We start from the raw sequence: 27,741 nt of genomic DNA on the forward strand, positions 1-27,741 counted from the left end.
GTCTTCCATTGGGCTGCTCTATACAACAGAAAGAATAAAACATGTTTATAGAATATAGAATTTGATGGCTAAAAATTTGGAAACCGACACGGTCTCATGGCTTAGATGGCAAAGCGCCTGCCTAGTAAGCAGGAGATCACGAGTTCGAGTCTCGTTGGGACCTAATCTTTTTCATTCACCAATATTTTATCTCTTGCGTGATAACAGTTTTACAAATGTCACGAAAGAATTCAAAACATCTTAATTATTTTCTTTCAAATTAAAACATAGAAAATTATCATTGCGCTCCTCCGCGTGGTTCAACTAGGGCATCAAAATATTTGGAAGGAGATAACCTAACGCACCCTAAGGATATGCATAGGCAGTTAAATCTTATCGTGAGTTCGTGACGCTAAAGACTTCTGGATGATAAGTGTATTCTATCTAATATTAATCTTGACGCAGACAGCAGTTCGGGAAATGGTCACACATTGAAAACATGTTCTTTGCCCATACCAACAATTTTATTATAGTTTTGTTAACTAAATAAGAATGGAATTTTTGAAAACTAGTCCTTGTTGGTTGATTTTCTTCTTCACGTTAGTGCAAAGTAAAAATCAAATGGGTGCTGTTTTGTCGTTATTATTGGAATCTTATTTTTGATTTGTTGTTTGACAAGGTTATCATGCAGCCATATCGTGTCCGCCTTCAACACCAGTGAAACTCAACACATTCTGTCATCATTCTCAAGTGTCTGTTCCATTTCCTTTTGAATGTGACGCTACCCCTGTAAACTACTGTCACAATGGTATAACCTTAATTAAATGAAATCAAGACGCGCATAAATTAATAACAAGCTCGTGTTTATCCAATCGTAGCCGAAAACTTGTTGCAGCCGAACAATTCAACTAAAGTTTACTTGGACGGCAACAGATTCTTTGACGGCGATTTAATTGGCAATTGCTGGAACGATTCGACGACGACTTATAGCCAATCTGGACATTGGCAGATTAAATTAGATACAATTCAAAATATTTATGCCGTCCTAGTCAGAACGCTCGGTCCCGCAAGTAATAACACGCTCAATCATAATTTTATTATCAAAACATATTCCGTAATTATAGTTGACGTACATAGGAAATCAATCAAGTTCGCTTCGGGTTAGTTTAACGAGACACGTATCAAGTAACCGGTCAGAAACCACCCGATGTCACGACTTTAATTACCGTGATGGATATCACACGTTTTATTGTTACCATCCTGACGAAGCTTTAACGACAAGTTACCGGCCAGGATTCGATGCCAAATTTGTGGATATCGTTGGAGAAGTTTACATTGACGAAACATGCGATTTTACAAACATCGTCAAACTCTATTCTTACCCAGGTGAATTTAATTAATTCATTAACATAAAATTAAACATATAAATTGCCTTCCTGTATATATTCAAGTTAGAGTTTGCGGTATTCCGGAAGCCCATCACAATCAAACCATAGAACCTTATGCCAACTATTACCTAATCGGTCAACAGGTAACGTACAGGTGTTCTGATGACGTACACACACTCATCGGGCAGCCAGATCGAGTCTGTCAACATAATGGTTTGTGGAGTGGAAATACGCCCATGTGTGTTCTAGGTATAGTCCGTCTATTAACTATTGCGCAATAAACTTTCTATTTTATTAAATAATTTTTCCTTGTGGAAAAGTTCGAAAATTTCAACCACAAACTCAACTGATCCATCGCATGGGAAACACGGAATTGTATTGGCCGGCCGATCGTCTGTCAAATGCAACGCGTCTTGATGAGATGGAAATGATTACTTATGGATTCGAGGCTGAATATTGCATCAACCGTACTCTACTGGAATATCACTCTGGTGAATTAATTTCATTGATTTATCTTTTTATTTAAAAAAAATGTTAATTGGTGCATTAGAACTTTCTACAGGTACGGAATTGTCCGTTTATACGACGTCTGTCAACGGAACTCGGCATATTTGGGCAGCAAACGGCACGTTTGGCAAATACTCGAATAAACAATACTTTGTCCCTCGAGTACCTTTTGTGTGTTGTTCTAATGTGACAATTCAAAGACACCAGGACTTAGCGACGCGCGCCATTTTCAAACGATCTGAATTCATCTATCAAATAGAAGCAGATGGTTACCGCCGTGAGCAAATTTCATAGTTTAATATGTCAATATCTGCTTGACATTTCATTAAAACTTTTAGATCGTGAGTTCTATTGTCTGCGACCTCATCTCTTTCCCAATATGAAATTTTCCATCAAACCGAACCATACAATCGAAAACGGAGTAACTGTGACGATTGAATGCAGTAAAGGTTTCCATCAGCAAAATGCAGATCCAGCTGAAATTCTATGCGAAAATGGAATGTGGAAAGGAAGATTCCCAATCTGTGAAAGTACGTTTGACCTCATTTCTGATTTAACTAATATGACATCAAATTTAGTTTGCATAAGATCTCTCCCCACTGTTTTTGGAAAAACCATTATGCAAGCGGGGGGTGCAAATAATTTTTAAAATCCATTTCCTTCGGGAAAATAGGTACAAGTCTACAACACTTTTAGTCAGTATTCTCTATGGGGGGACAGGTAGATTCGGTCTGAAATTAACTATAGTTGCCTGAATATGTCGTTTGCGTGTCTGTGCTCGCAGGAAAACATTGTCCACAGCCCATCAAGCGCAGTCATTCTTCCTGGAACTATGAAAATAAAGGATTGAAATTTAATCAAGTGCGTTACAAGTGTGACCACGGGTTTGAACTACAAGGTAACTTTTAAAATTATTAAAATTAAAAATTCGTTACATAATTCGATTACGCGCAGGCCGTAACGCTGCCACTTGTATTGATGGTAGATGGACTACCCCATCTCCAACTTGCAAAGGTAAATTTATATTTATTTAACTTACCTGTTGAATAATAATTTAGACAATTAACTTTTGTTTTCAGTTACGTTTTGTCCGAGTGTTGTTATGCCACCCAACTTGTTTTGCATGCTCAATCGTAAAAACGAGTTTTATGATGCCACTGGCAATGGAACAGTATTTCACCATGGCATTAGTCTTGTTTGCTACTGTCAGTTTGGATTCCGGGCTATAGGTATTTCTGCTATAAAAGTTAATTGAAATCTCGTGCTCATTTTTATTTCTCTTCTTCTAGGAAATAGGACCGTTCGGTGTGATAATCAAGAATGGACGTCAGAGCTTCCGCAATGTCAAAGTAGTTCAATCCTAAAAAATAAGGCCACTGTATTACATGTAATTAAATAATAGCTCCTTAAATTATAGAGATATTATGTGGGAGCCCTCCATTCTTGATTCCAAGCGGTGCGAATAATTCCATCATCCAGCAACGCCATTGGGAAATTGGGTTACACAATTTTACCTGTCCAGACGAGTTGGTTATCAAAGGTAGGCCGCAGGCTATTAATTATGCACGTCCGAAAAAATGACGTTGAAATTCTTTCATTTTCAACTAGATTATAATGACCAAACGTCTCTAGAACTAATATGCCAAGAAAACGGTGAATGGGGTGAAACGGAAGTGTTTGAATGTGTTAATCAAACCAAAGGCCTTGAGTGTTATGTAATTTCGGGTATCGTTATGGGTGTAATTTTAGGACTGGCGCTAATTACTGTCTCTGTCGTGTTTGGTAAAAGGTGAATAACATTGTCATTTCATTATTTTTGACCCAATGTAACCTAAAATTAATTTTTAGGCTTATGAGGAAAGCAGATAAAACAAAGAAGATTAACGAGAGTAGAAGAAATTTGACGATCGTTGAAGACGATTACAACCAGAGTTACATTTCCTATTCAGAAGAGATGGATGAAGGTCCTTGCATAGCCTTGATTGATGGATACATGACAAAGCCATTTTATTCGACATACGACACTAAACTAATCGAATCGAGCGAAAGTGAAATAGACGTGGAAACTTTCTAGATCCGCAAAATAATTTTATACCAGCTTTGTTGACTGTTTGATAATAAAAGAAAAATAAAAATTTTAACATTTTTTATTTGGGTTGGTACTACAAATTTTTGGACTACATTTGATTCACCTTATTTATAGCAATTGTAGAAGAAATGTATGATCTCCCAAGGACTCATCTGATATTCTTCTGAATCGATTGTAGACATCGAATAATCCTCAAAATTCAACAGGCTCGATGGTCTAGGGGTATGATTCTCGCTTAGGGTGCGAGAGGTCCCGGGTTCAAATCCCGGTCGAGCCCAAACTTTTAGTAATCCTTTTTCAAGAAAGCCCTGAGGCAACCACTTGTTCTGTTTAAATCGTGAATTTTTGTTGGTTCTTCCACCTGGCTCGTTGGTCTAGGGGTATGATTCTCGCTTTGGGTGCGAGAGGTCCCGGGTTCAAATCCCGGACGAGCCCAGTAATCTTTATTTTTCCTCAAGATAACAAAGTTAATTGATTCACCATTAATCAAATAAGACATTTTTATAACCCACCGTTTTTCTTTATTCAGATCTATTATTTAAAGACATCTTGCATCGCTTAAGACTAGGGCAAACCAATAAAAAGAAAAGGTGTTATGATATCATTTCGTAATGACTTTATTCGTGAACAAGAAACATGACAATGCAGAGAATAGAAGAAACACGGTTTCTTATTAATCACGTTTGACTATGTACAAAACATTCCATTGAAAACTGAAAATACACGTTTTTTTCCGAAATTGGGTACCCTGAAAAGGGTAAAAGTTTAACAAGCAAATCGAATTAAAAGAACCATAGATTATTGCGGCTGTAAATAAGCCCGAATGTGCTCCATCATCACCCGCAAGATGCACTCATTTTTATTTTTTTACAATTCCATCTCTACTAGTCACGATAATACGTTTCTATAATACTAACTAGAATATAACACACACATAATCAACTAGTCATAAACAAAAAATCACTCGAATTCGCGAGGTCGTTTCACGAACAAGGCAAGACCGAAACTTAATTCGTCGGTAGCCGGACGTCTTCGAGATTGGTCAAAGAATCCCGAGTCCTGAGATCCTCTTCCGGTTTCGGTAGGAGTCGACGAAGAAATCTGGTGACCATAAAGAGATCCGGTGAATGAGAGAATCGACGTGGAGAGGTTTATATCATTTTCGTATGAGACGTTGGCGGACACTTGAGAATCATCAAAAACAAAAGCCTGCGGCTCGGTGGGCTCGCAGTCTTCTTGGCACTGGTCGGTTGAGCGGGATTGAGGCACATTATGAGCTGGATCGATAAACGAATTTTGTTCGGCTATAAAAAGAACACAATTGGTTAATTTCAAGAAAATGATTCAATCCCAGGATCGATTACGACATACCAGGAGATACAACAGGTGTGGTAGGAAGTCGGTGCATGGAGAGTCTAACGTGACGATGGGCATAAGATTCACCTCCGCTGGAACGTCTTCTCCTGGAGTCGGTCGGGAGTGTAGGATCACTTCTACTTGCGGTCAGTACCGCATGAGAATGAGGGTGATGCGTGAGCAAATCCAACGATTGGCTCCTGATTAGAATAGTATTCATTCGTGGTGTGCAATTCGATTCAGGTACGTCCACGTGAAGATCCAGGACGGAATTCGGTTCCCATAGCGAAGGAATAGTTTCAGTCGATCCATTTCCATCTTCGATTGGCGGTTCAGCTCCTGGCAGATTGGCGTTATCTTCGTCCATATCAGGAGATTCTACCTTGGGATGACGGTGATAATAATGGATGGGTGTGGCTTGATTGAGAACGTCCTGTTGGACAATCACTCGCGTGTAGACGGGCTCAGATGCCAGGATGCAGTTGGCCGGTTCTTCCGGATCTTCGTAAGGAGGTGGAAGGCGGTCGACAAGATTGCGACTTTCATCCTTTGAATCGTCAACAGCCGGTCGTGTCGTTTCAACTTTGCGATCTGATTAGAATAAAAATAATGATTAAAACATCTTTATTAAAAGTGAAATAATTTGCGTTGACATACGTTTAACGTAAACAAAACAACTGCCGGCGGCAAGTGTGGCCAGGATTGCGCAGATAATAATGGACGTCACTGTAGAACCAATCGTGTTAACGTCACTCAAATAATCTGCTGGCGGTTCACTTTGGTTCGGATAACATTTCATCGAATGACGTTGACCCGTCAAATCTTCTGACTGATATCTGTGCATAAAATTAATTTTTAAAAATGTGTTGATTTAAAATAAAAAGAAGTTTTTAAATTAATTTACCCAGGAAGACACACGCCACAATCGTCTGCTGTTCTAGCACATCCGATCCGGCCGTTAACTGTAACCGGAGAACGGCGATAAAACACTTGCTCACATGGAAGGCAAGTCTCACACATGGAAAATAAACAATAATTTCCAACTGTGCAGTCAGCATCTCGTTTACACTAAATTTTAAAAAAAGAATTGTTAAAAAATCGACAGGTCTGGACTGGTTTTTTTAAATATTTATTTCTACCTCCGTAGCGGGGATGTTCATGGAACTGACGGCCGATGTCAACAAAAGAAACAGGGCCATCATCCAGCAGAGTCGGATGAACATGTTGGAATGAGTTGACCTTGTCTGGAACAAAAGAGAGCAAAAATACTTTTAAGAATTTGGATGTTTAAACTGCTTTTAAAAAATGAAAAGGGAAACTTTTATTTTTGCTGAGGAGGTGATTGGCCCTGCTCTGACCTCAAATCAGGTATACAAAAACAAGTGAGTCATGGTTGAGAAATGTGAGGACAGGTTTCTACCGTCAAGATCAATTGACCATGAGCCTCCGGAGACATTCCATTCAGGTGACGTTTTTACCGAGTCATTCACATTTCTTAACGTACTTTTACAATTTTCTAAAAAAGCGAATGTTGTCGATTTTGTCTTTACTGACGTCAATTGCAAATTTATTTAACTTCAACGATTCTTATCTCAACAATTTCAGTGGGCTAATAGAAATGTCGTTATCACAGACAACGACATTCCAACGCTGACAGTTAAAAAAAGGCTTACCGATGATGATGCAATATTTGCCGTTGTGTTATTAAATCCTAGTGAAAATTTGCGAAAAATAACTCTGGTGAAGCGATATAGCGAAGACACTTGTGAACGGCAACAGGTTGCTAGGAGAACTGACAAATTCAATCGTGTGGTAGTCTTGAGATATTCTTAAAAAATATAAAACGGGCAAGTCCAGACACGTTAGGTTTGTCTTGTAGACCCTCTCTCTCTTCTATTGCCCTCCTTGATTTTATGCCCCGCCCTTTCCACCACCCAACTCCCCATATGCACACATCAAAAAGTACGGCGCCTCTTTTTCCGAACTTGACCCACTTGTTGTTGTGCAATAACACTCCCTTGAAAAGATATATTTAGGGGATATCCTGGACCACTAAACAACACCTGGAAGATCAATACATACATACATACATACATACGGGAGCAGGTAAAATCTCAGGTAGTCAGGTAGAGGTGAGTCAGTTGGAAGAAGAATTTCTACAGAAAGGTACAAGTGAGTCATGTTTATTTTGTTGGAAAAATAGAAAAACTTTTGTGTTTAATCCTCTTAAAAGCTAGCTCAATTCCATGGAACAAATGATTGTAAATTGATTGAGCGAGAGCCACCATGATCTTCTTTGTGAAATCAAGCGGAAAAAAAGAGAACCCGCTTTTATTTTTACATACGGGAAATGGGAAATTATTTTATCCGCATCCGTAAAGAAGAAAAACATGATTACCTTTTTAACAAAGGGGATGGTTGACGTAGGAGATTACCTTCGATTATCAAAATTAAAAAATAAGAAAAAGTAGAAAAACTGAAAGTTTTCAGACGAGTCCGGACTTGTCCGAAAAAGCCTAGGGCGTCACGACGGGGTTCATTTGGGTCGGCGCACGGGGCCAAGTGAAAAACTTAACTTTTATCCGACGGCCTTAACAAATTGGTCTGGGTGGGTTAGGTTTTTTAACGCATGAACCCTTAACCCTCCATTGTTTTTCTTTTAAACAAGTTGTTGCATGTATACGGAAATCTGACGCTTTTTCCTAGCTGTCAATTGAAACTGAAATATTAGATTCAATGGCGCAATTAATGACAATGAACAAAGACAATAAGAGAAAGAGTATAATGTTGGCAATAATTGCATCATCATCTTTACTTTCTATAAATGGACCGCAAAGTCCCGTGGTGTCTTTTTACGTATTTTATTTGTTTGGGCTGTCACGAGCTGTCAAGGCCAAACTACCAGAGATAAGCACATTAAATTTAAATATATAAGAATAATTATTCAAAGATAGTTCACAGTGATAAGTTCACCTAGTGCATCTGATAACATTTGCATTGGGTCCAAATTGATATCACCTATCTCATGAATAAAACAATGACTAATAATCACGATGACTAATAATTTAAAATAGCTTTATAGTGAGTCAAATCAAAATATTCAAAATTAAAATGACCTTGAGTAATGATTAGTAAATCCTGCTTCTATATTTCTGACCCAATTGTTGAAAATTAATCGTCATGGATGAGCATAAATAGGTCACAATATCTGGATAGTAACAAGCCCTTAATTGTTGCCAACAAAATTAGTTTGCGCCTGTCACTGACGTGTACGACGTGGACATGAAAAAAAGGCGAAAGTCAATGACCCACGGGTCATTTTCGTCAAGCCAAAACAATTGCTGATGAAATACCAAAGAAGAAAGTTATTTCCCGTTATCTTACACACACTAAAGGGGCGAACCAATAAATCGCCCATTTGCCGCTTGGTGGACCACAGTCTATCACGAACCTTGTCAGCGAGTGGACGTGCTCTTGAAGCCTCCAGTTCTTAAAATTAAAAAAAGTTAAATTATCTTTTATTGACAGTGAATTTTCTTACCATTCCAAAGCATCGGCTTTATTTTCTATTCCACAAAGTGATTTAAATGAACTCAAGAGGTCAGCATCGCGCCTTAATTACCGGCACGCTTCTTCTTCCTGATTGCGTCATCCTTAACATCTATTGCATCACCGTAACACAGACATTTTCTATTTTTTATAGCCTCAGGTACCGCTAATCGTGAATTCCAAACGCCATCAAAAAATGGTGTTCCAGCGTGCCTTCATCCTGCTTTTCTTCGTGTCCTTTTCCTATTCTGCGGAGATCCTACTTGAGGTGAGTTTGGAAGAATGTCCGAGAGACTTTGTGTTATCTATTATCAATAATATAATCACGTTTATTTTTTCTCGTCGATAGTGCGATAAAGATATCGATTGCGGGGATGGTTACTTTTGTTTCCAATCCTATTGCGAACGGTGTATTCCGTGCGATGTTTTATTCCACCGCCAGCCGGCACAATCGTCGACCGGTCAACCCATTTGTGCCAAATATAAAGATGATTGCGGAATTTGCCTACCTGGGTAAGTTAACTCATTATTATTTTAAGTATTTATTTTAATCGAATATCAATTTACCATTTTACAGGTATCAAGCCAACGATTTGACCGATCAACGACGTTCCATGGAATGTTTTCCATTAAACGAAACCGTTTCGACTCCCGATTTCTCGTGGACGGGAATCGTGTGGTTGGGTTGTGTTCTCTTCTTGACGATAGCCTGTATCGCCTTTTTCCTTCATTGTAAGTTGATTTTATAGTAATTAAGTTGACAACATTTTGTTTCAAATTCTGGTTTTTCTTTTGTAGGTCGTCACATTCAACCGGTTTCGAGCAATAAGGAAGAAGAAGATTTAGCCGAATACGGAAGACGTCCATCCGCACCACCTGCATACACGATGGAAGATCCACTGGGCAGGTACCAAGTCGTTCCTCTGATCGTACATGATGAAACGGATCACGCCATTCTCGGATCGGTGCGGATTTCGGACCCGATGGTCATTGTCGAAGTGGCCGAACATCTCAGCCGGGCCGTTCCAATCAACTACGACGACCATTTTGATGGCCGTCGCCAGTCTCGACACGAATCTGATTCAGAAGCCGATGAACAACAGGTGGTTCCTTTCATCGACATTCAAGATGTGGATTCCAACGGCAACGGATCGACTGAAACGATCCCTTCGACGTGGGAGCCAACGCCATCAGCGTCCAGAATGTCCATGAATGTTGTCCTTGTTAGGAGCCAATCAGAGGAAATGTTGCGCCGGACGTCATCCACCAGCCAACTGGTTCGATTGGCCAGCGATCCTGAGATCCTGTCGTCTAGGAGAGCGTCTGTTGGCGGCGAAAGTTACAGCCACCGTCACGTCCGCCTTTCGCAGTATCGATCAAATTCCCAAATAATCGATCGACCAGGTAAAAAACGTGATAAAATTGACAAATGAAAATTTCATTGTGATAACAGTCACGATTGTTTTTACCTTACAGAATCGGTCGAGTCGTCTGATGAACTAGAATCTAATAAATTGGAAGGCGATCTAATTCGTGACTCGTGTTTGACCGAGCCTTGTGAAGATGGCCGGGAGCCAGACGCACCCGAGTCTTTCCGAATGGCCGACGAGGATTCTGACTTATCACCTGCCATTCGGATTATCCAAAATGGCACAGTCTCGACCCATTATCTTGTGGCCTTTTCGAGTCAACCTCCTGATGGTCAAGGGTCGCAAGACTCTGGGTTCCAAGACCAATTTCGGAGACGTTCCAGAACAAATGACGATTTGTTAGATATGAATCAGCCTGCTGCCATCAGTGCCAAAAGACGACGCAGGAACTGCTCAGAGAATGAGTGAATTATCGCATTATTGTCTAACGTTGTCCAATCTTGCCACATCATTCGACTCGTAATCTATTCTTGACTTGATGACTTTATTTTATCTTCATTATTTCTTTCATTCATTCAATAAGGTATTTGGAGCTTAAAGTTTGAATACAATCGTTCAATTTGAATCTCTTTTTAAAATAGAGATGGAAACCGCAAATGATTTTAATAATTTTTATCGCCATCAGGAATATAAATAATCCAAAGGTTAATAATTCTGTATTGATTAAAATTTTGAATAAAAGGATTTGATGAAAATATTTGTTTAAGTTAAAACTATTCGATTCAAGGGGTCCGCAACTCAAATTTACTTTTTATTTTTTTTACTTTTTCCTTGCTTTATTTTTCCTTTTTTACTTTTGAGATAGGCTTTCCTTCAAGCGAAAATAAAAGGGTAGGGAGGGGATGGGGAGGAGGGGGGGTTCGTTCGCGCGCGCCCTTCTTTTAGCACGTAAAGTAAATTTCCTTTTTTTTTCCTTTTTTCACTTTTTTTTGCTTTTTTACCTTTTTTATTGTAGTAAATTTGAGTTGCGGACCCCTTGATTCGATTCGTAATTTTCTAGACTACTGTCCTAAAATCGTAGATCACGAAGCCGCAATATTTTATCTTCCTGTCTTACGTACTTATCATTCCATCATGCATTTGAGAAGTCTCACACCTGAATTAAACATTTATCAGTCAGAGGATCGAACGACATCCGGTGATGAAATAACTTGGCGTGATGTTTCGTGAGACTTTCACTTTCGTATACGAAACGAAGGAAACAAGAAAGAAGGAAAAAATAACGCCCTTTTGTGTGAAGCTTCTCACTTCTGTAATCTTTGGTCTTTTTTCACCGGGTGGCTGGTGGCGTGATGTTTCGAAGACGTTCCCATTGGTCCACGTTTAATATATTATAACCGAAAGGACAGGGAGTGGGGGGGGGGGAGCTAGAAACGAAAAATTACACGACATTTTACATGTAGATTCTCTAATCTACACTGAACTTGAATGTTCGTTTTTCTGGTCATAAATGGGCCCAACCCACAATTTTTATTTTATTTTTTGAGTATAAAATAATCAAAATTAAACAGAAGGTGAATACGAAATATGATTGAGACTTGAAAGATCAAGTTTGATTCGACACTTTCAAGAAAACATAAGAAGAAAATAAAAAAAAGATTGGAGTTGCGGAGGATTGAACTCCGGGCTTTTCGCATGCAAAGCGAACACTCTACCACTGAGTTACAACCCCGATACAAAATTGCTTTCGGGCTTGGTATAAATTCTATAATTTTATACTGTTTACTAATTTTGTCTTTTTTAAAAAATTTTCATTTCAACAATATATTTGTTACTACATCAATAATGCCATCAAATTTCCCATAGAATATTCCGTAAGGTTGTGACACGTATACACAATACCTTACCGGTATGGGTTATTGTGTAGAAGTGTCAAACAATAAATCAAGTATGGCGGCGCTCCTCCACAACGTCAAGCTGTATTTGCGAATAGCAAATAAGGAAAACCGTTACAATAAAAACGAAATGACAACAATAATGAATATGGAATAGGGAAAGAGTAAACATACCTAGTCGGGCACCGGGAGTATCAGGTCGCAAACAGATGAAGAAGAGACTGGAGAAAGTAAGAGGAAAAGATCACCCTTTTATACGAAAAAGAGTTCGGGTTGTGACCTAAAAAGAAGAAAACGATAGGGAAAGAACTCCTGTGTTAAACCCACCCCCGGATGAGTTGACAGTTCCGTCAACTCACTTAACTCGACTTAACTCAGACTTAAAGAGGGTAAAGTCGTAAAATCGGGAAATTTATGCGTCAAGGGTGGCGTGATTTACGTTTGGCGATCCTATCTATCAGGGCGAACGAACTCAAGAGGAGGGGGGTGGAAAAGGTGACCATAACCTGTGCAGTTGGGCAATCCGCCACTATAGCCGAAGGCTAATGACACACGTGCCATTCTTTTTACACAGCGGTACGGAAATTTGTTTATCTCTTTTCTACTTGAATCACGGATCTTTCTAGATCAATTTTTGAAAATTATTGTTCTAGAACAATCCAATCAATTTTCCTTCTAGAAATGCTATCCTTTAAATGTGACATAGCTGCTTACGATTTATAAGCCTTTTATAATGCTTAGAGGTAAAATAATAAATAAATTTTTTTATGAAGATTGAATTTGTTTTATTTCTATTGCATAATAAATGGCAATTATTCTATAAGAAAAATCATGTAGAGCTCTAGTCCTATACATTATAATTAAAATGTAAAACAAAAATCGGGATTCATATTCATCCACTCATTTATGTAATGCAATAGATATTAGCAGTGGTCAAAGACGTTGAATGCGGAGTTAATGTTGGCACGGAAAGGAGGCAGCGCATTGGTAGCATTTAGATAGGTGAACAACCTGACAAGTGTCCAAACGGACAGGTAGAAAGGAACGTTACCATTGAAACAACATTCGTTCAAACTAATTCTTATCTATCTTATAGCGGGATCTAGAACATTCTCCCATTCTCCTTCTATAGAATGTTCGAGATTGCTAGGCCTTAGTATATAAATGTGAAGAGCCAGGCCAGCTTCGCTCATTATTCCAACGATAGTACGTTCAAGCAGACGTCTATTTTGATCTGCCAGTTCGTCAACTGCTCACTCCTACTTTCGTTACTTTTCGTCCGGTTCATTTTCGAACAAATTCATTTATTTACAGTGTTCTTGCACTTAAATGAATCCTACAGGTAAGAGAGTAATTTTACAACATATCGCTCCCTTTCAGTTGAATTGCACACGTCTTCACAATTACTTATTGGCCTATATTTTTCAATTTCAGTACCAGATTTTACTTGCTGTGAAGTCTTTCTGCCATCTCAAACAAATCATGGGCAAATTTTTCTGCCTTGTTGCGTTTCTTTCCCTGTCGATGATGTCGGGTTCTTCGGCGACCCCGGTAAGAAAAACCTATAATCAAAACGATTAATCATAGACTCAAAATAATTTGACTTTCGCTTGATTGTTAGTGTAACAATGACTCGGATTGCGGAAATGAATATTACTGCTTAAGCGACATTTGTGAAGAATGTATTCCTTGCAGTGTAATATTCAATCGAAAACCACCGTCAAACAACGAAACCATTTGCGCTAAAACCGAAAAAGATTGCGGAAATTGCCTTCCTGGGTACTTTGACATTTATTTATCGTTATCTAATTCTTTCAATTCATTTTTTGAACATTTCGAAACAGATATCTGGCTGACGAATTGACAAATGAGCGAAATTTTAGTACCAAATGCTATGCACCCGAAAAACTCGATTCGTCAAACCCACCCGCAACAGAATTTGAATTAAAATTGGGCATTTTCATTGCTTCTGCGTTGGTAGCTTTCGTTGCCGCTATGGCACTCTTCATTGTCTATAAAAGTGTGTCACTTGTTATCTTACTCTGTTAACATGCTCGCTGATGTTGAAATTCTTATTGATATAGAAATCCGACGATGGAAATCGCATAGTCCTACTGTGGATGACGTCGAAATGATGGAGGTTGGTAAACGGCCGCAACCTTCGGCACCTCATCCGGATTTCAACGTAGAAGAGCCCATCGAAAGCAATGAAGAAATGAGGAGACTATTAACCACCAACCCGATGTCGACTTTCCAAGTAGACCGACCTTGTGGTGCCTCACCTATTGGCCCGCATCACGAATATTATCCGCCAGTAGTCGAAGCGACCATACACGACGAAATACGAAATACGAATGCAGCACCAGCAATGGAAATGCCACCGCGTCTGTTTCTTCAGAATAACTCGGGTTATAACACAGTTCGACCACTAGTACTTCGTTCAGTCAGTGACTCTGGCCATTCCCACATTAGACTGTCGGATTACCGTCCAACTATTATTCGATCGATCAACTCTCCAGGTATATTAATTAATTTGAATATTTATAATAGGATTATGTTGAAAGTCTATTTATTCATCTTTCAGACCGAGAATGTGGAATACCAAGTACGGTTCAAAATCATTCCCAATTACAACCAACAGAAAACTTTCTAGAAGTAGGAGCTGCATTGACAATAAAACGCAAATAAAAATCGTTCAAGAAAATGGACTCGACGCAATTAAAAATTTTTATAATCTGGTAAAGATGTTAATAGGGTTTCATAGAATAACAAAACTTTAATTGCAATTATACCACCTATGTATGTATAATGTACGTGTATGAAATGTAAAATATAATAATAAAGTTGGCACGAAAGAAAGTTTTTTAAATTTGAATTGACTAACACAGTCCACACATCAGGTCTCCATCTGCTGATAGATAATTGACTCACAAATGTTTCATTATGAGTTTATCTTGTTTACTTTTCCCAACGTGTAGTGTACCACCGTGCACCACTGTACGCCTAATCAACTGTCAAACAGAAATATGCAATATCCTGTTGGGATTAAGATTAAAAATGAATGGCGGTGAAATAGGCCCGGACGAAATAGGCCCCTACAAAATAGGCCCGTCAAATAGGACCTACCAAATAGGACCCTACAATATAGGCCCACTATAGATAATATTTCTAAAGCGGTCCTATTTCTACCTATTGATGGGCCTATTTCTCCTCAATATTTCCAAGTCTCATAAGAGACAAGGAAATTTTTCAAAAATTAGCCAACCAAGTCTCTGGGCGAGAGAAGGCGATAGATAATATTTCTAAAGCGGTCCTATTTCTACCTATTGATGGGCCTATTTCTCCTCAATATTTCCAAGTCTCATAAGAGACAAGGAAATTTTTCAAAAATTAGCCAACCAAGTCTCTGGGCGAGAAAAGGCGAAACAGCCACTCTCTATATACTTTGCCGTAGCTCAAACAGCTATGACATCTGATATCACTTTACCGTCTTGTAAATCACACGTTAAGTAGCCGGATTCAAGTTTTAATTTTTTAAACATAATAACCGTAATCATAACTATTAAGTTCATTTGTTAAAAATTCCAGTTTCATTTCAGAACTGATTTATTTTAAAGAATAAGTAAATAAACGTGCTCGCTCTGCAGTTTTTTCTCCCCTAGCCAGATCTCCCCTTCGGCCTTCAACGCGTCGCTTGCCCAGTGCATAGGCCATAGGTGAAGAATTCAATCAAACAATTTCGATGAAATAATTTGTACTCTTTTATTGAAAACGTTTTTATTGACAATTAAATATATTTTATACACGAAACGAATTTTTGTTTTGTATAATATTTTAAAATGCTGGTTTTAAAAATTCCCCATCTATCGGTAAAAGTCGGTAAAAGGCGCTTGGTTCGATAGCGTCATGAAGATGGCGTCATCTGTCCATCATCAACCATTAACCATCAACCATCATCGACTCTTACGCATTTAATGAAAATGTTTTTTATAAATTATTACGAGGTCTTAAACGAATTTTTCAATGTGGTTTAATTTTTGATTCTATTTGTGTAAAGATTTCCATCTATCGGTTAAAATGGCGTGGTTCATTAGCGTCATGAAGATGGCGTCATCTGTCCATCAATCCATCATCAACCTCATCGTTAATTTACAAATACAAACAAGAAAAAGTAAAGTTATAAAATAAAAATAAAAATCATTTTATTATTGATCATTTTTAATAAATATGTAAATTGTTTTTTTTGAAACATTTGATTTGTTAGAAATCGATTTTGAATCGTTTTTATGTCAAGCAGACGCCAAGCATCTTTGAATAGCGTGGTCTGTGCTCTATGATAAGTGTTACTGCTGGAGTGAGCAATTTCAGGTAAATAAGGTTATAATGTTGTCAATATTTATTCTAATTGGAATGCTCAACTTGGTTGAAAAGATAGCGTCATGATGGCGTGCCCCGTTAGCGTCATGATGGCGTGCCCCGTTAGCGTCATGGTTGGCGTGCCCTGTTAGCGTCATGGTTGGCGTGCCCTATGTAAGCGTCGTGATTGGCGTGCCCTGTGTTAACACAATATGCTTTCTTTATTCGTGTGCTGGTATGTGTGTGTCTGCAATTCATTTTGCATTATTTCAAACTAGTTAATCTCCATACTTCTTAGTGATTTCAACACCAGCATTGGTCAGAGGAGACTCGCAAGCAGCAAGCTAGAACCTCTTCATCAGCCAGAAGCTTGCTACAAAGAAGTACACAGGTTGATTGCATTATTTGTTAGTTTGATTAAAGTTGGCTTTTAATCTCTTTGTTTTCTTTATAGTTCAGGGGCTGCACAGATGTGCAACAATTTTATCGAGCCATGGCATCTGAGTGTGATGGTGCCCTGTCAATTTATAATATGCCAACCCCTAACTAGCCTAGGAGTAAACAGGTTGATTTGCATTATTTGTAAGTATAACCATTTTCAGATTCCTTGTTAGCAGATGTAACAGTTGAAAACATTGGCATTCCACATATAGGGATCTTCTCTAACAGAAATCAACTGAGGACCACCAGACAGCATCTTAACAGGTTAAACTTTAACAACTGGGCAATCAATTTTAAAATTTACAGTTGTATGACTGAATTCTCATTTACAGACGAGCTCTTCTAGTAAAATTTTGAGTGATGATGGAGATTGGGGTTGGTTTGCCCCTCCGAAGTCACGAAAGGATTATTCTGCATCGTATTTTTCAATATTGCAGCCTACGACAAGCGTGTTGAAGTTGAAGAACATTTACCAGAGCAAAAAGTACTGAAAGATAAGTCTGCTGTAACCATAGATTCGCACAATAGTTTAGAGCTACGGGTAGTAGTATTTTCTCTACCGGGTTGGTTACTATTCACGTTCTTCAGCAATCAGATCCATGCAGTGCTTGCTAAATCCGTGCAGGTAAATACTCTTTTGATATTCAGGAAAAAATTTAATAAAAATGACGTAGATCCAATCGGCCAATTAATTCGGCCATTGTGACAGGTTTCAAGTGAAGCGAAAACGGACAAATTACCAAACTGGAATCAGCGCAAGCGACAGCTCTTATGCAAGAAGTCGTACCTACCCTCACAAGTTTGTTTGAAGTGCATAATGGTATAAGCTATTTTAAATGCCGATATGCACTGCTATACTTATAAAGAGTTAACCATATTTTATACGCCATCATTTTAGGAATTATACATCTCCAACAAATAAGTCTTCTAATCCTGTGGCAGGCGCACGGTTGAAAGCCGAAAATTTCAAAAGGTATAACTTTTGTAATAAAAAATGTGAACATTTTGATTTATTTTTCTGGATTTCAGGTACAAGTTGGCATTAAACGCTTTGTGTTTCCTCATTAAGGTTGAAAGGAGTACAATCATGGAAACATTACTAGTTGGCCTTAGAACTACTCATCGTCGCTCTCATGAGACATATTGTATCGGTCGATTTCTTCGTCGTTAATGTTTAAGGGGTGGTCGGGAACGACAGTGGGGAATGAAGTTTTTAGTTCAAGAACTATTTCTTCAAGTAGTTCCATGGTATTAATCTAAAAAATTAAAATAGTTTTTATGTCACGTTAACAACAATTCGAAAATTGCAAATAATACCTCATTATCCTGATATCTAGACCACAGGGTAAATAAGATGGAGTTTTTCAACTGGGTCTCCTTTTTCCTATGGGCCCTAAAATGGAAGTCGAATCTGTTATGCAGACACCAATTGGTGGCAACCAGCTTCCGTCTTGGCTTTCCTGAGCTTGAACGTGTTGGCGTCTGCTATGTGTGTGAATCAATTTGAAATGAAAATGATTCAAAATTGAATTCTTACAGATCAAATGTAACGAAAATTGTAATTCAAATTTTAAAATGATTAAAAATAAAATGTACACATGTTGAAGCTATTTTTATTTTTTTATAAGATTTCTATTTCTTATTTGTAAATTAAACGCTGAAGTTGACGATGAGCAGATGACGCCATCTTCATGACGCTATTGAACCACGCTACTGACGCCACTATCACCGATAGATGGAAATCTTCAAAACCACATTTGGTATTCAACTATAATAGAAATTTTCTTTTCGTGCTGTATATTTCTTTCTTCTTTATCAATTAAAAAAAAAAAAAACGATCAATTTCGCCAGGATAGTTCCACACCGCTTTATGCTGTTGAGCTATTAATTTTTCTAAAATATTTTGTAAATAAAATTCTATTTCGACATAGCCGAGATTCGAACACCGGCGCTTGAGATTCATAGCCCGAGGTGCTAACCACTAGACCACCCATTGACATGTACGGTAAAGGGAAAACATGGGAGTGTATGGTATGGCCCAGGTAAACCCCCCTTCACTCACCCCTCTCGCACGAGTGCGTGCAGCCTCCCCTGCTCGACCACCCTTCTGGCCGGCTTGAGCAGCACCTCGCGTCAGCCGCATAAAACAAGAAACTTAAAAGTGATATGCGTTTGTTGCTTTAAAAAACATGAAATTGTTATGGATATGTTTGAAATCAATCCGTAAGATTTATTTCATCAAACATTTTCATTTCCTACTTCACCTGAGTACTGGCATTAGCATAGGTAGAGGGGGGAGACGCGTTCAAGGCTGAGCCGCTGAAGGGGAGAGACGCGTTCAAGGCTGAGCCGCTGAAGGGGGGATCGAGCTACGGAACAAATAAATGGCGAAGAAAACACGAAAATTTGTTCATTTTTTTTAATTAGCGATAGTTAATAAGTGAAAACGACGTTTGAACAAATGAGTTTTACAGTTAAGATCAAGGGGAATACGTTCATCAAAAAATAAAGACGGGAATCAGCTGCCTAACATGTGAAAAACGAAACGGCAATGTGTGAAATCACTCATCGTGGTTTGAGCTACGGCAATGAATATATACGGTGGCGGATCTCTCGCAGATTATTCCGCCTTCTCGCTCATGTAGAGTAGGTCGAATGTTTTTATGAAAATATTTCAGAGTACCTAATGGAACTTAGAAATAAATGGGAGAAATAGGCCCAATTTGACGGAGAAATAGGACCGCTTTAGAAATATTTTCTATAGTGGGCCTATTTTGTAGGGTCCTATTTTGTAGGTCCTATTTGACGGGCCTATTTTGTAGGGGCCTATTTCGTTAGGTCCTATTTCACCGGCTACCAGATTAAACAAAGATGAAATTTTGATCATTGCCTCATTGGCTGAATATGTCAGTTTCGTGACCACAGAGGAGTGAGGTGATGGCTTGCGTTAAAAACCAAACGCTGATAAAAAATAAGAACGAAAATCAACAAGTTGCCATGCAATTTAAAGTTGTGCAACACGGGTGGTGTGATCTGTGTTATTTCACCATACTGACTCATGATGATATTGGCCACTAACTAGGCTACTTCATCATGATGACGCCGTACCATTTACGTCAATGAGGTGTCAAAAACGCGTTTCAAGACGTAGGAGTTTCAAACTCCAAACTCGAGTTTGGGAGCATTGAACTCTGTACTCGATTGCATCATGCAAACTGCAAAGCAATTATAACATTCAACGCATCCTGTAAGTTTTATTAATTCATTATTCACTTTCGTTGCACCCCAGATTCTGATTTGTTATGTAATGCTCCACCAAACTAGTTGTCAACATAACAATCAAATTTTGTTGCTATCATCTTTCATGTTTCACTATCTGTGTCCCCATAATATTTTGCTCTTTGACGAAAAATGAAAAATCTTTTGCTGTCCACAAAAGCCATAGCTTATAAACTATGTTTTTAAATTAGGCTTTCATTATAAACAGCAGTAACAGGGTAGACATTTTTGCAAAGATGAGCAGGGTAGTTCAATTTATGTATAGCCTACTTTTTGAAATTATTTTGACAGGTACGTTGCGTTTATAACAATTTAAAAGCAACGTGATTGAAAAGAAATTCTCAGGTCTTTATTTGTTTAATTACAGTTTATTTGGCATAGTCTGATAGTGATATAGCTACAATGACTATGTCATTATGTCAAAACAAGTTTCCAACGAGATACAGGCCAGTAGGGTGAAAAAAGACGTTAAGAAAGTTAAACATTTTCTCCTCTTCTCTACCGGTGATAATCACATCTCCTTTTTAGGGAGTGAGAGCTAGAGTTCGTGATAAACAAACGACAGGACAATCTCGTTGGAAAGTAGACTAGTAAATCTATAACGGCGATATCTTTTAGGATGTGAACGGAACTTTCCGGAAAGATCATGTCATTTTTAGGTCTAATTTTGGTAAAGAAAGTAGCTATCATTCCAAATATTTATTTCGATTTTATTTTGACACAACTCATAGATTTTCTAAATTCTGATCTCCCCATGCACAAGTGAAAACTTTCAAAACTATTTTCGATTCCCAGGCTGCTGGCTGTATATATTTTAAGATGAACCGGTTTATCTTGTCATGCTGGTTGACCAGCCCTTAAAAATATAAACAACGTCCCTCTATACATTTGAAAATAGATGTAGAAAAGTAGTTGAAAAAACCACAAAGTAACGCGGGTTGTTTCATTCCGCACCTCATTATTCTGATGTAAGCCGAATACAAGTTCTCCGCTTGATTATTTTATTAAACAAACAAGCCTTATATTTTAGTTCAACTACTTTGTGAAACAGTAGTAAAACTGTAGATAGTGAAACAGAAATGGAATTAGATAATGTTATATTTTTTTTGTGTTTATGGTTTAGTTTAGTGCGGTGCGGAAGCGACATGGTACAAATGTTTGAAAACTTCCGAGTTCCTTTCCGCTGGTAACTGACGAAAATGGATGGAAAAAAAGGAAAAGCAAACGGTAAAAGCCACCCAGTAAACAAAAAGTGTACAGTAGAGCTATATTTCATATTAAGCTTTTTATCAGCAGACTGACGGAAATTTCGTTTAGTCACCTTTTTGTCTTGAGTCAATTGAATTTGTCATTCCTGTATAGACATGCATATATAGATTTTAGAAAGAATTGCATAAGAGAACCAAATTATAATAACGAAAAGGAAATTTAGTCCCATAACTGTTTATAGATAGTGTACGAGACCACATTCCTCTGTTCGTCACTTTCCAACAATGATGTAGTCTCCAAACTTTCTCCGATTCATCGACGACCCCATAATAAAAAAATAAAATGTCACCTGCATAAGAAAATCATTTCGATCTAAAAAAATTGGTGTCTGAATTTCTCGTGATCCCGCATATATAGTTATACCCGTGTCACCAGTCTGAGAAAAGCTCGTAGATCTTGTTGACCCCAAAGAGTTGCAGGAAACGACACTCTTGCGTTCTCTTTCTCCGCTAGGACCCCATAAGTCGGTGGAGAATTTTCCATTTTATTGATGTCAAATAGCTCAGTGCACGCGAAACGAGATTTTCCCTTTCTCTACTTCATCAAATGAAACCGTCGGACGGGTCTCATCGTCCACCATCGTGTGAGGAGGTCAATGCATTTCATAGGTAGTTGTCACACAACGCGATCTCTAAACTATTTCCTCCTAGCCTTTCTACAATAACCTCTTTCCGTCTGGAAATCACGCAGATGGCGCCCAGTATTTAAAGGACCGGCAGGTCCTCATCTTCACGTCAGTGTTGAATTGCAGACAGTGAAGGAAAGAGTCTTAACACAGTGGTAAGAGTTTCTTTTGATACCCCTGAAGGATTATTCTATTTATTTTAGTGACATTAGGCGATAAACATTGAAATAAATCATATAAATATTATTGCAAATAACTTGGAACCACTCACAAACAAATAATGATACGCAAATTGATTTTTCTTTTACAGCAGAGTTTAATACAATAATCGGGAAGCAGCCATGAAGGCTTTGGTGAGTACTAATATTAATTATGATAAAGGGGAATAACATAAGATGATTATTATTTTATAGGCACTCGTTCCGCTTTTAGCGGCCGTCATTTCAGCAGCACCACAATATGGGCAACCCCCGCCTGAAATCCAGACTGTTCCAATAACCCAAGGACAGTGGGCCACTCTCAATCCTTACGGCGAATCTGCTACTTACGAAATTCAAAGGCAATGGGAGAAATTCTTTGAATATCTTCCGTGGTTGAAGGGACCACCTGGACCACCTGGTCCTCCAGGCGATAGTTATGGAGGATCCTACGATGTAGCGCAAGTCATTCCAGGCCCACCTGGTCCAGCCGGAGCACCCGGCGCCACTGGAGAAAAAGGAGATGCTGGTCCTCCGGGAACACCAGGTTACCCTGGATTACCTGGGCCACAAGGGCCGCCCGGTAAAGATGGATCACCTGGTTATCCTGGAGAAAAAGGAACAGCAGGTTATAACGGAGCTCCAGGATCTCCTGGCAAGCCAGGTTACAATGGTGAAAAGGGAACACCCGGCCTTCCAGGCAAAGACGGATATCCAGGTGGACCTGGTCTTCCTGGAAAAGATGGATATTTTGGAACTCCAGGCCCCAAAGGTCCAAAAGGTAATTGCAACTTTTTACTTTAAATAAAAATTCTAGAACTTAAAATTCAAATTCAAATTTCAAAAGGTGAACCTGGCCCACCCGGATATACGATCCCATCCAAAATCCCTGGCCCCCCTGGTTTACCCGGATATCCTGGCAAGGACGGAACACCAGGTTACACTGGCGGCCCTGGCCCTGTTGGGCCTCCGGGGCCAATTGGATTACAAGGACCTCCCGGCAAACCTGGAACAAATGGATATCCTGGCGGACCTGGTCTTAAAGGAGACGCAGGACTTCCGGGTTACACTGGAGCTCCAGGAAAAGATGGATATCCCGGTGCACCAAGCAAAATTCCCGGTCTGCCTGGGCCTCAAGGGCCTGTTGGAGCTCCTGGTTACAATGGCGCTCCTGGCAAGGATGGTCTCCCCGGTGGTCCTGGATATCCAGGAAAAGATGGAAAGCCAGGCCCTCCAGGATATACTGGTAACATTAAACGTCAAATAATTGAATAAAGTATAACAAAGCAGCAATTAATTGCCTTTTTTTGTCATGTTGTAGGTTTGCCTGGTAAACCAGGTAAGGATGGTTATCCCGGCCCGGTCGGAACTCCTGGTTATAACGGCGGTCCAGGCCCAATCGGTCCTCAAGGCAAAGAAGGATTTCCTGGTTACCCGGGTACACCGGGTAAACCTGGTTTACCTGGTCCATTAGGACCAATTGGACCTCAAGGAAAAACAGGAGCTCCAGGTTATCCAGGCTTCCCTGGACCGGTTGGTTCTCGTGGACTTTTGGGGCCTGTAGGGCCACAAGGAAAGCCAGGTAGTCCAGGTTATCCGGGCCCTGCTGGGCCCACTGGACCAGCTGGATCACCAGGAACGTCATACGAAATCGCTTCAGCAGTCTACAATCCCCCAGCGATCTACAATACTCCGGAACAAATTTATATTCCCGCAGAACCGGTTTATCTGCCATCGGAACCAGTCTACCAAGCACCAGCGCCGATTTATTTGCCATCTTCTCCCATCTACATTCCAGCCGCAGAGCCAGTCTATCAGCCGTTAGCCCCTCCCACGTTAGTGTCCCAACCTAGTTACAATTCGCCGCAGCCTACTTACAATCCACCGCAACCTAGCTATGGTTAAAAAAAAAAAAAAAAAAATCCCACCCAAGTTCCCAAGAACTTAAGTCATAGATTCACGTATACTCAAAAATGATCAAAAAGTTAACTTTATGTGCTTTGACGTGTTGTTGTTATAACTCCATTTGAATTTTAGTAAAAACAGAAAATGTCGTCGATGATTTGATTGCCAGAGTATATTGTATATATTTTCTCTTCAGTATTCAAACACGTAACTTCAGCTAGGCAACGTCTACAATAACAAAATTTCAACAATCGTTTTAGAATGCACAAACGGTTCAAAATCGATTCCCCACCCAAACAATCGGTAGACTAAAAGTATTATACAACCATCAAGTTCTCTGTATATGTAGTATAAAGCTATTTTTAAAAAAGAAATCAGTATGCGTTTCATCGTAAAACTATTCCCATCGATTTAATGCAATTTCGCTTGACGATAAGGTCGACCGAGTTTGGCGTCCCAATTGACTTCAAGAAGAACATTATCTCGAGTGCTGGCGACCGGAGGGAAACCCAATTGCCTTGGTTTGGGTGAAGATCCGAACGGCCGAGTGGGGAAACTGCTTTTTTCGTACGAGGATTGCGGATTATTAGTGGTAATACGAGGGGGTCCGTATGCGATGGAAGGCGAAGTGGATGTGATTGGATGGTATTTATACTGGACCTGCGGTTTGGTGGGTGAAACTGATGGACGTGTTGTCTTGCTGTAATCTTGTTTAACAGCTTGTTGGGCCACTTTGGGTTGAGTAGAATAAGATTTTAATGCATTTTTTACTTTAGGAAGAGTTGCAGCAGCAGCTAAAGAGTTAATTTCAACTTTCTCTGCTACGGGCGGGCTGACAGGTTGTGGAGCAGCGATATTGGTCGGTGCAGCTGGAGAAACTGCCGAGATAAACACTGGTGACGGAGGGAGATCCACGGGATCGGATTGAACAACCGATTCGAGTTCTGTCTCGACAGAAGCAACTTCTGGTTGATGTGCAGGTTCGATTTCGGCTGAAATAGGAGCGGATATGACCACAGGATCGACAGAAGCAACTTCTGGTTGATGTGCAGGTTCAACTTGGTCTGAAATAGGAGCTGATATGACCACGGGATCGACAAAAGGATTTTGGACAATTGGTGCTGCAGACTCATCTGAAATAGGAACATCGACGACTGCAGGATTGACTGAAGGATCTTCTAGTATTTGAGTAGGTTCAAATTCAGCTGGAATTGGGGCGGAAACGACATCGGGATCGGCAGAAGGATTTTCAGCAATTGGTGCAACAGTTTCATCTGAAAAGGGAACATCAGCAACCAAGGGATCGGTAACAGGATCCTCAAGTTTCTGAACGGGCTCTGATTCATCTGAAACGGGTGCGAAGGCGACCGCAGGATCAGCAAAAGGTTCTTCTTCAATGGGTGTAATAGCTTCATCGGTATTGGGAACATCAGCACCCAGGGGAATGAAAATACGAACATCCCCGACTACAGGATTGACAGAGTAATCTTCTAGTTTCTGTGCAGGTTCAACTTCATCTGAAATTGGGACGGAAACGACTACGGGCTCGGCAAAAGGATTTTCGGCAATCGGTGCTGCAGACTCATCTGAAACGGGAACTTCAAAAACTGCGGGATTGATGACAGAAAGATCCTCAATTTTCTGAATCGGTTCTGATTCATCTGAAACGGGTGCGGAGACGTCTGTGAAAACTGGCGAATTTTCCGGGACAAAAACTGCAGGATCGACAGGTGCTGCATCAAATGACAGTTGCGCTTGATTTTCAGGTACTTCTGTTGGAGAATTTGCGAGATTATTGAAGAAATGTTCTTCTACTATTTGGTGATTGACGGAAGGATCCTCTTGCTTCACTGTAGGTTCCGATCCTTCCGGAATAGCCCCAACGCCCATGTCAAGGAACGACGGAGTTACGATTTCAACTGGATGCGGGATCAGTTCATCGGCAAACTGGCCATCAGACGCAACTAGAATAAAAGGATTGACATCATTTTCGATTATGGGTGATCCAGTGCTGCTGTCGACAGTTTCCTGTTCCACCGCCGTTCGGATTTCATCATTAATTGGTACGAAAGGTTCATTAGTAGTCGGTATGACATCTAAAGCTGGATTTTCAGGTTGATGATGATATTGCTGATCGTTGCGGGTAACGCGCTGAATGTTGACGAGATTCCGCCCGGAAACCGGATGGATGATGGACAGTTGGAGAAAAAATAGAAACACGCAGAGCGCCAAGCTATTTCTCAACTGCATTAAAGAAATGTGGTAAATATTAATGAATGTTATTTTCAAATTTTGTTTCAAACTTACGTTCAGAAAATTCATCGTGAAATGCTTTTGGTTATTTAGTTAGTAGATGCTAGACGGGCTGACTGAATGTGACTAAGGACAAAGTAGCAGCAGGTTTATATAGTACAGGACTGGGGGTTCGTTTTCTTCTTCTATTCCCCACTTTCCCATTAGCAGAAGAGCGCCACCGCACATTTTGAGAAGCCATTAAAGAAATTTGAGATGCCAATATAGTTTCCGTTGTGTGCTCGTAACACCGTTGGACTTGTGTATAGCTCAACGACATACCGGCAACGAAAGGGAAAACCAAAAGCGCCGGCCGGGGTGATGTAATTTAAATGTTAGCCTCCAGCACCAGAAGAAGAACGGTATATACAAGCGGCAGAAGATTAGCGAACACGATTTCTTTTCTTCTGCACAGCTGACACAATGACTCGTTTTTCCTTTTTATGACAATAACAACATATTTCCACGAGGCTTTTTTCTTTTTTAAACTTTATAACTTTACGAATTTATTTCCTTTTTGGTACTATATCATCCAAAGTTTGTTAGCTGTGAGAGTCTTATCGACGATTTGGCCCCTTCTAAACTTTTCTCTGGGTGGATTAGAGTGTAGTAGTACTAGTGCATCCGATGTCTTAAAATGTTAGCGGGGGAAAAAAAAACTTCCATTTAAAAAATCTTGCAACATGGAAGTGATTTTTCTTTTTAAAATATAGAAGAGTGAAAGTCGCTGAATAAATTACGTAACGTTTTCTCTCCACTGGAATGAGCGAATTTATTATTTTTAAAACTAACGGTCCGAAACCTACTTGCGTGCTCTATTACGTTGTATTTATCTTATTCTTGCCAAAAAGTTGGCACATGCCATGATATTCGCTCGTTCTGCGCTTTATGACCGCGTCTACCTCATTTCGAGTTTTATGTGAGCGTCTGCCCTGGTTCGTTCAAACCCCAAATTGCAAATAGACTGCCCCGCTTCACAACGTTTTCGTAAAATCACGAGCCGCTATACAAGTGCATTTAAATTTCATTTAATTTCGATTGGTATAAGTTCTTATTTAGACGTTTCTATTCAGACGAAGGCTACCGGTGTTTTGTTATAGTTTAGGCTATACTGACGTGAACTGTTAGACGTATAATTATATAAGACTAGGTGACAGGTGAAAGTTTGAGTGTTTATGAGATCGTTTCATGTTGACTCCTGAAATTACAGAGAGCTATATACCACCCCGTTTATCACAGGCCAA

The 27,741-nt window shown here is 39.5% G+C and overlaps 6 protein-coding genes, 2 long non-coding RNA genes and 3 other non-coding genes across 20 annotated transcripts; 7 read left to right on the forward strand and 4 right to left on the reverse strand.

Annotated features, from left to right (window-relative positions):
- Positions 1–454: 454 nt before the first annotated feature.
- Positions 455–4,002, forward strand: LOC124350553 (CUB and sushi domain-containing protein 1-like). Of its 3 annotated transcripts, none has more exons than XM_046801313.1 (15): positions 455–589; positions 659–787; positions 858–1,049; positions 1,117–1,365; positions 1,431–1,616; positions 1,688–1,858; positions 1,918–2,151; positions 2,213–2,404; positions 2,659–2,772; positions 2,829–2,888; positions 2,954–3,103; positions 3,164–3,223; positions 3,292–3,414; positions 3,483–3,663; positions 3,723–4,002. In XM_046801313.1, the coding sequence occupies exons 1-15, from the start codon at positions 532–534 to the stop codon at positions 3,946–3,948; spliced, it is 2,325 nt and encodes a 774-aa protein (XP_046657269.1). In that variant the 5' UTR covers positions 455–531; the 3' UTR covers positions 3,949–4,002. The 3 variants fall into 3 exon arrangements, with proteins under 3 accessions (XP_046657269.1, XP_046657270.1, XP_046657271.1); XM_046801314.1 differs by having other exon boundaries at positions 1,930–2,151; XM_046801315.1 differs by lacking the exons at positions 3,483–3,663; positions 3,723–4,002 and having other exon boundaries at positions 3,277–3,400.
- A 166-nt stretch (positions 4,003–4,168) lies between these two features.
- Positions 4,169–4,240, forward strand: Trnap-agg. The gene has a single exon. It is a non-coding gene; the product is annotated as a tRNA-Pro (tRNA).
- An 86-nt stretch (positions 4,241–4,326) lies between these two features.
- Trnap-ugg lies at positions 4,327–4,398 on the forward strand. The gene has a single exon. It is a non-coding gene; the product is annotated as a tRNA-Pro (tRNA).
- Positions 4,399–4,564: 166 nt separating this feature from the next.
- On the reverse strand, positions 4,565–7,177 carry LOC124350647. The gene is made up of 6 exons (XM_046801440.1): positions 6,993–7,177; positions 6,459–6,563; positions 6,224–6,387; positions 5,977–6,155; positions 5,335–5,910; positions 4,565–5,267 (listed from the first exon to the last, which is right to left on the reverse strand). The coding sequence occupies exons 2-6, from the start codon at positions 6,540–6,542 to the stop codon at positions 4,924–4,926; spliced, it is 1,347 nt and encodes a 448-aa protein (XP_046657396.1). The 5' UTR covers positions 6,543–6,563; positions 6,993–7,177; the 3' UTR covers positions 4,565–4,923.
- Positions 7,178–8,743: 1,566 nt separating this feature from the next.
- Positions 8,744–10,863, forward strand: LOC124350644. The gene is made up of 6 exons (XM_046801436.1): positions 8,744–8,919; positions 9,023–9,136; positions 9,218–9,381; positions 9,446–9,600; positions 9,667–10,272; positions 10,345–10,863. Exons 2-6 carry the CDS (start codon positions 9,065–9,067, stop codon positions 10,704–10,706), a joined length of 1,359 nt encoding a protein of 452 aa, XP_046657392.1. The 5' UTR covers positions 8,744–8,919; positions 9,023–9,064; the 3' UTR covers positions 10,707–10,863.
- Positions 10,864–11,898: 1,035 nt separating this feature from the next.
- Positions 11,899–11,970, reverse strand: Trnaa-ugc. Its single transcript has one exon. It is a non-coding gene; the product is annotated as a tRNA-Ala (tRNA).
- A 71-nt stretch (positions 11,971–12,041) lies between these two features.
- Positions 12,042–12,450, reverse strand: LOC124350911. The gene is made up of 2 exons (XR_006921271.1): positions 12,308–12,450; positions 12,042–12,215 (listed from the first exon to the last, which is right to left on the reverse strand). It is a non-coding gene; the product is annotated as an uncharacterized LOC124350911 (long non-coding RNA).
- An 858-nt stretch (positions 12,451–13,308) lies between these two features.
- Positions 13,309–14,984, forward strand: LOC124350718. The gene is made up of 6 exons (XM_046801538.1): positions 13,309–13,475; positions 13,568–13,684; positions 13,755–13,912; positions 13,978–14,153; positions 14,218–14,652; positions 14,718–14,984. The coding sequence occupies exons 2-6, from the start codon at positions 13,616–13,618 to the stop codon at positions 14,819–14,821; spliced, it is 942 nt and encodes a 313-aa protein (XP_046657494.1). The 5' UTR covers positions 13,309–13,475; positions 13,568–13,615; the 3' UTR covers positions 14,822–14,984.
- A 590-nt stretch (positions 14,985–15,574) lies between these two features.
- LOC124350837 lies at positions 15,575–18,326 on the forward strand. 6 transcript variants are annotated; one of them, XR_006921132.1, is made up of 11 exons: positions 15,575–15,849; positions 16,191–16,304; positions 16,398–16,501; positions 16,565–16,724; positions 16,788–16,880; positions 16,944–17,071; positions 17,143–17,194; positions 17,263–17,555; positions 17,640–17,750; positions 17,829–17,903; positions 17,960–18,319. It is a non-coding gene; the product is annotated as an uncharacterized LOC124350837 (long non-coding RNA). The 6 variants fall into 6 exon arrangements; XR_006921131.1 differs by lacking the exon at positions 15,575–15,849 and having other exon boundaries at positions 16,069–16,304; positions 17,960–18,178; positions 18,268–18,326; XR_006921133.1 differs by lacking the exon at positions 15,575–15,849 and having other exon boundaries at positions 16,063–16,304; positions 17,605–17,750.
- A 3,864-nt stretch (positions 18,327–22,190) lies between these two features.
- Positions 22,191–24,359, forward strand: LOC124350621 (collagen alpha-1(VIII) chain-like). Of its 2 annotated transcripts, none has more exons than XM_046801409.1 (5): positions 22,191–22,258; positions 22,414–22,456; positions 22,517–23,081; positions 23,148–23,546; positions 23,622–24,359. In XM_046801409.1, the coding sequence occupies exons 2-5, from the start codon at positions 22,445–22,447 to the stop codon at positions 24,203–24,205; spliced, it is 1,560 nt and encodes a 519-aa protein (XP_046657365.1). In that variant the 5' UTR covers positions 22,191–22,258; positions 22,414–22,444; the 3' UTR covers positions 24,206–24,359. The 2 variants fall into 2 exon arrangements, with proteins under 2 accessions (XP_046657365.1, XP_046657366.1); XM_046801410.1 differs by having other exon boundaries at positions 22,197–22,258; positions 22,417–22,456.
- Positions 24,360–24,362: 3 nt separating this feature from the next.
- LOC124350589 (calphotin-like) lies at positions 24,363–27,077 on the reverse strand. Of its 2 annotated transcripts, none has more exons than XM_046801363.1 (3): positions 26,513–27,077; positions 25,292–26,449; positions 24,363–25,219 (listed from the first exon to the last, which is right to left on the reverse strand). In XM_046801363.1, the coding sequence occupies exons 1-3, from the start codon at positions 26,525–26,527 to the stop codon at positions 24,617–24,619; spliced, it is 1,776 nt and encodes a 591-aa protein (XP_046657319.1). In that variant the 5' UTR covers positions 26,528–27,077; the 3' UTR covers positions 24,363–24,616. The 2 variants fall into 2 exon arrangements, with proteins under 2 accessions (XP_046657319.1, XP_046657318.1); XM_046801362.1 differs by having other exon boundaries at positions 24,363–25,167; positions 25,240–26,449.
- Positions 27,078–27,741: the final 664 nt, after the last annotated feature.

Source organism: Daphnia pulicaria, chromosome 7 (genome assembly GCF_021234035.1).
Source record: "Daphnia pulicaria isolate SC F1-1A chromosome 7, SC_F0-13Bv2, whole genome shotgun sequence".
NCBI lineage: Eukaryota > Metazoa > Arthropoda > Branchiopoda > Diplostraca > Daphniidae > Daphnia > Daphnia pulicaria.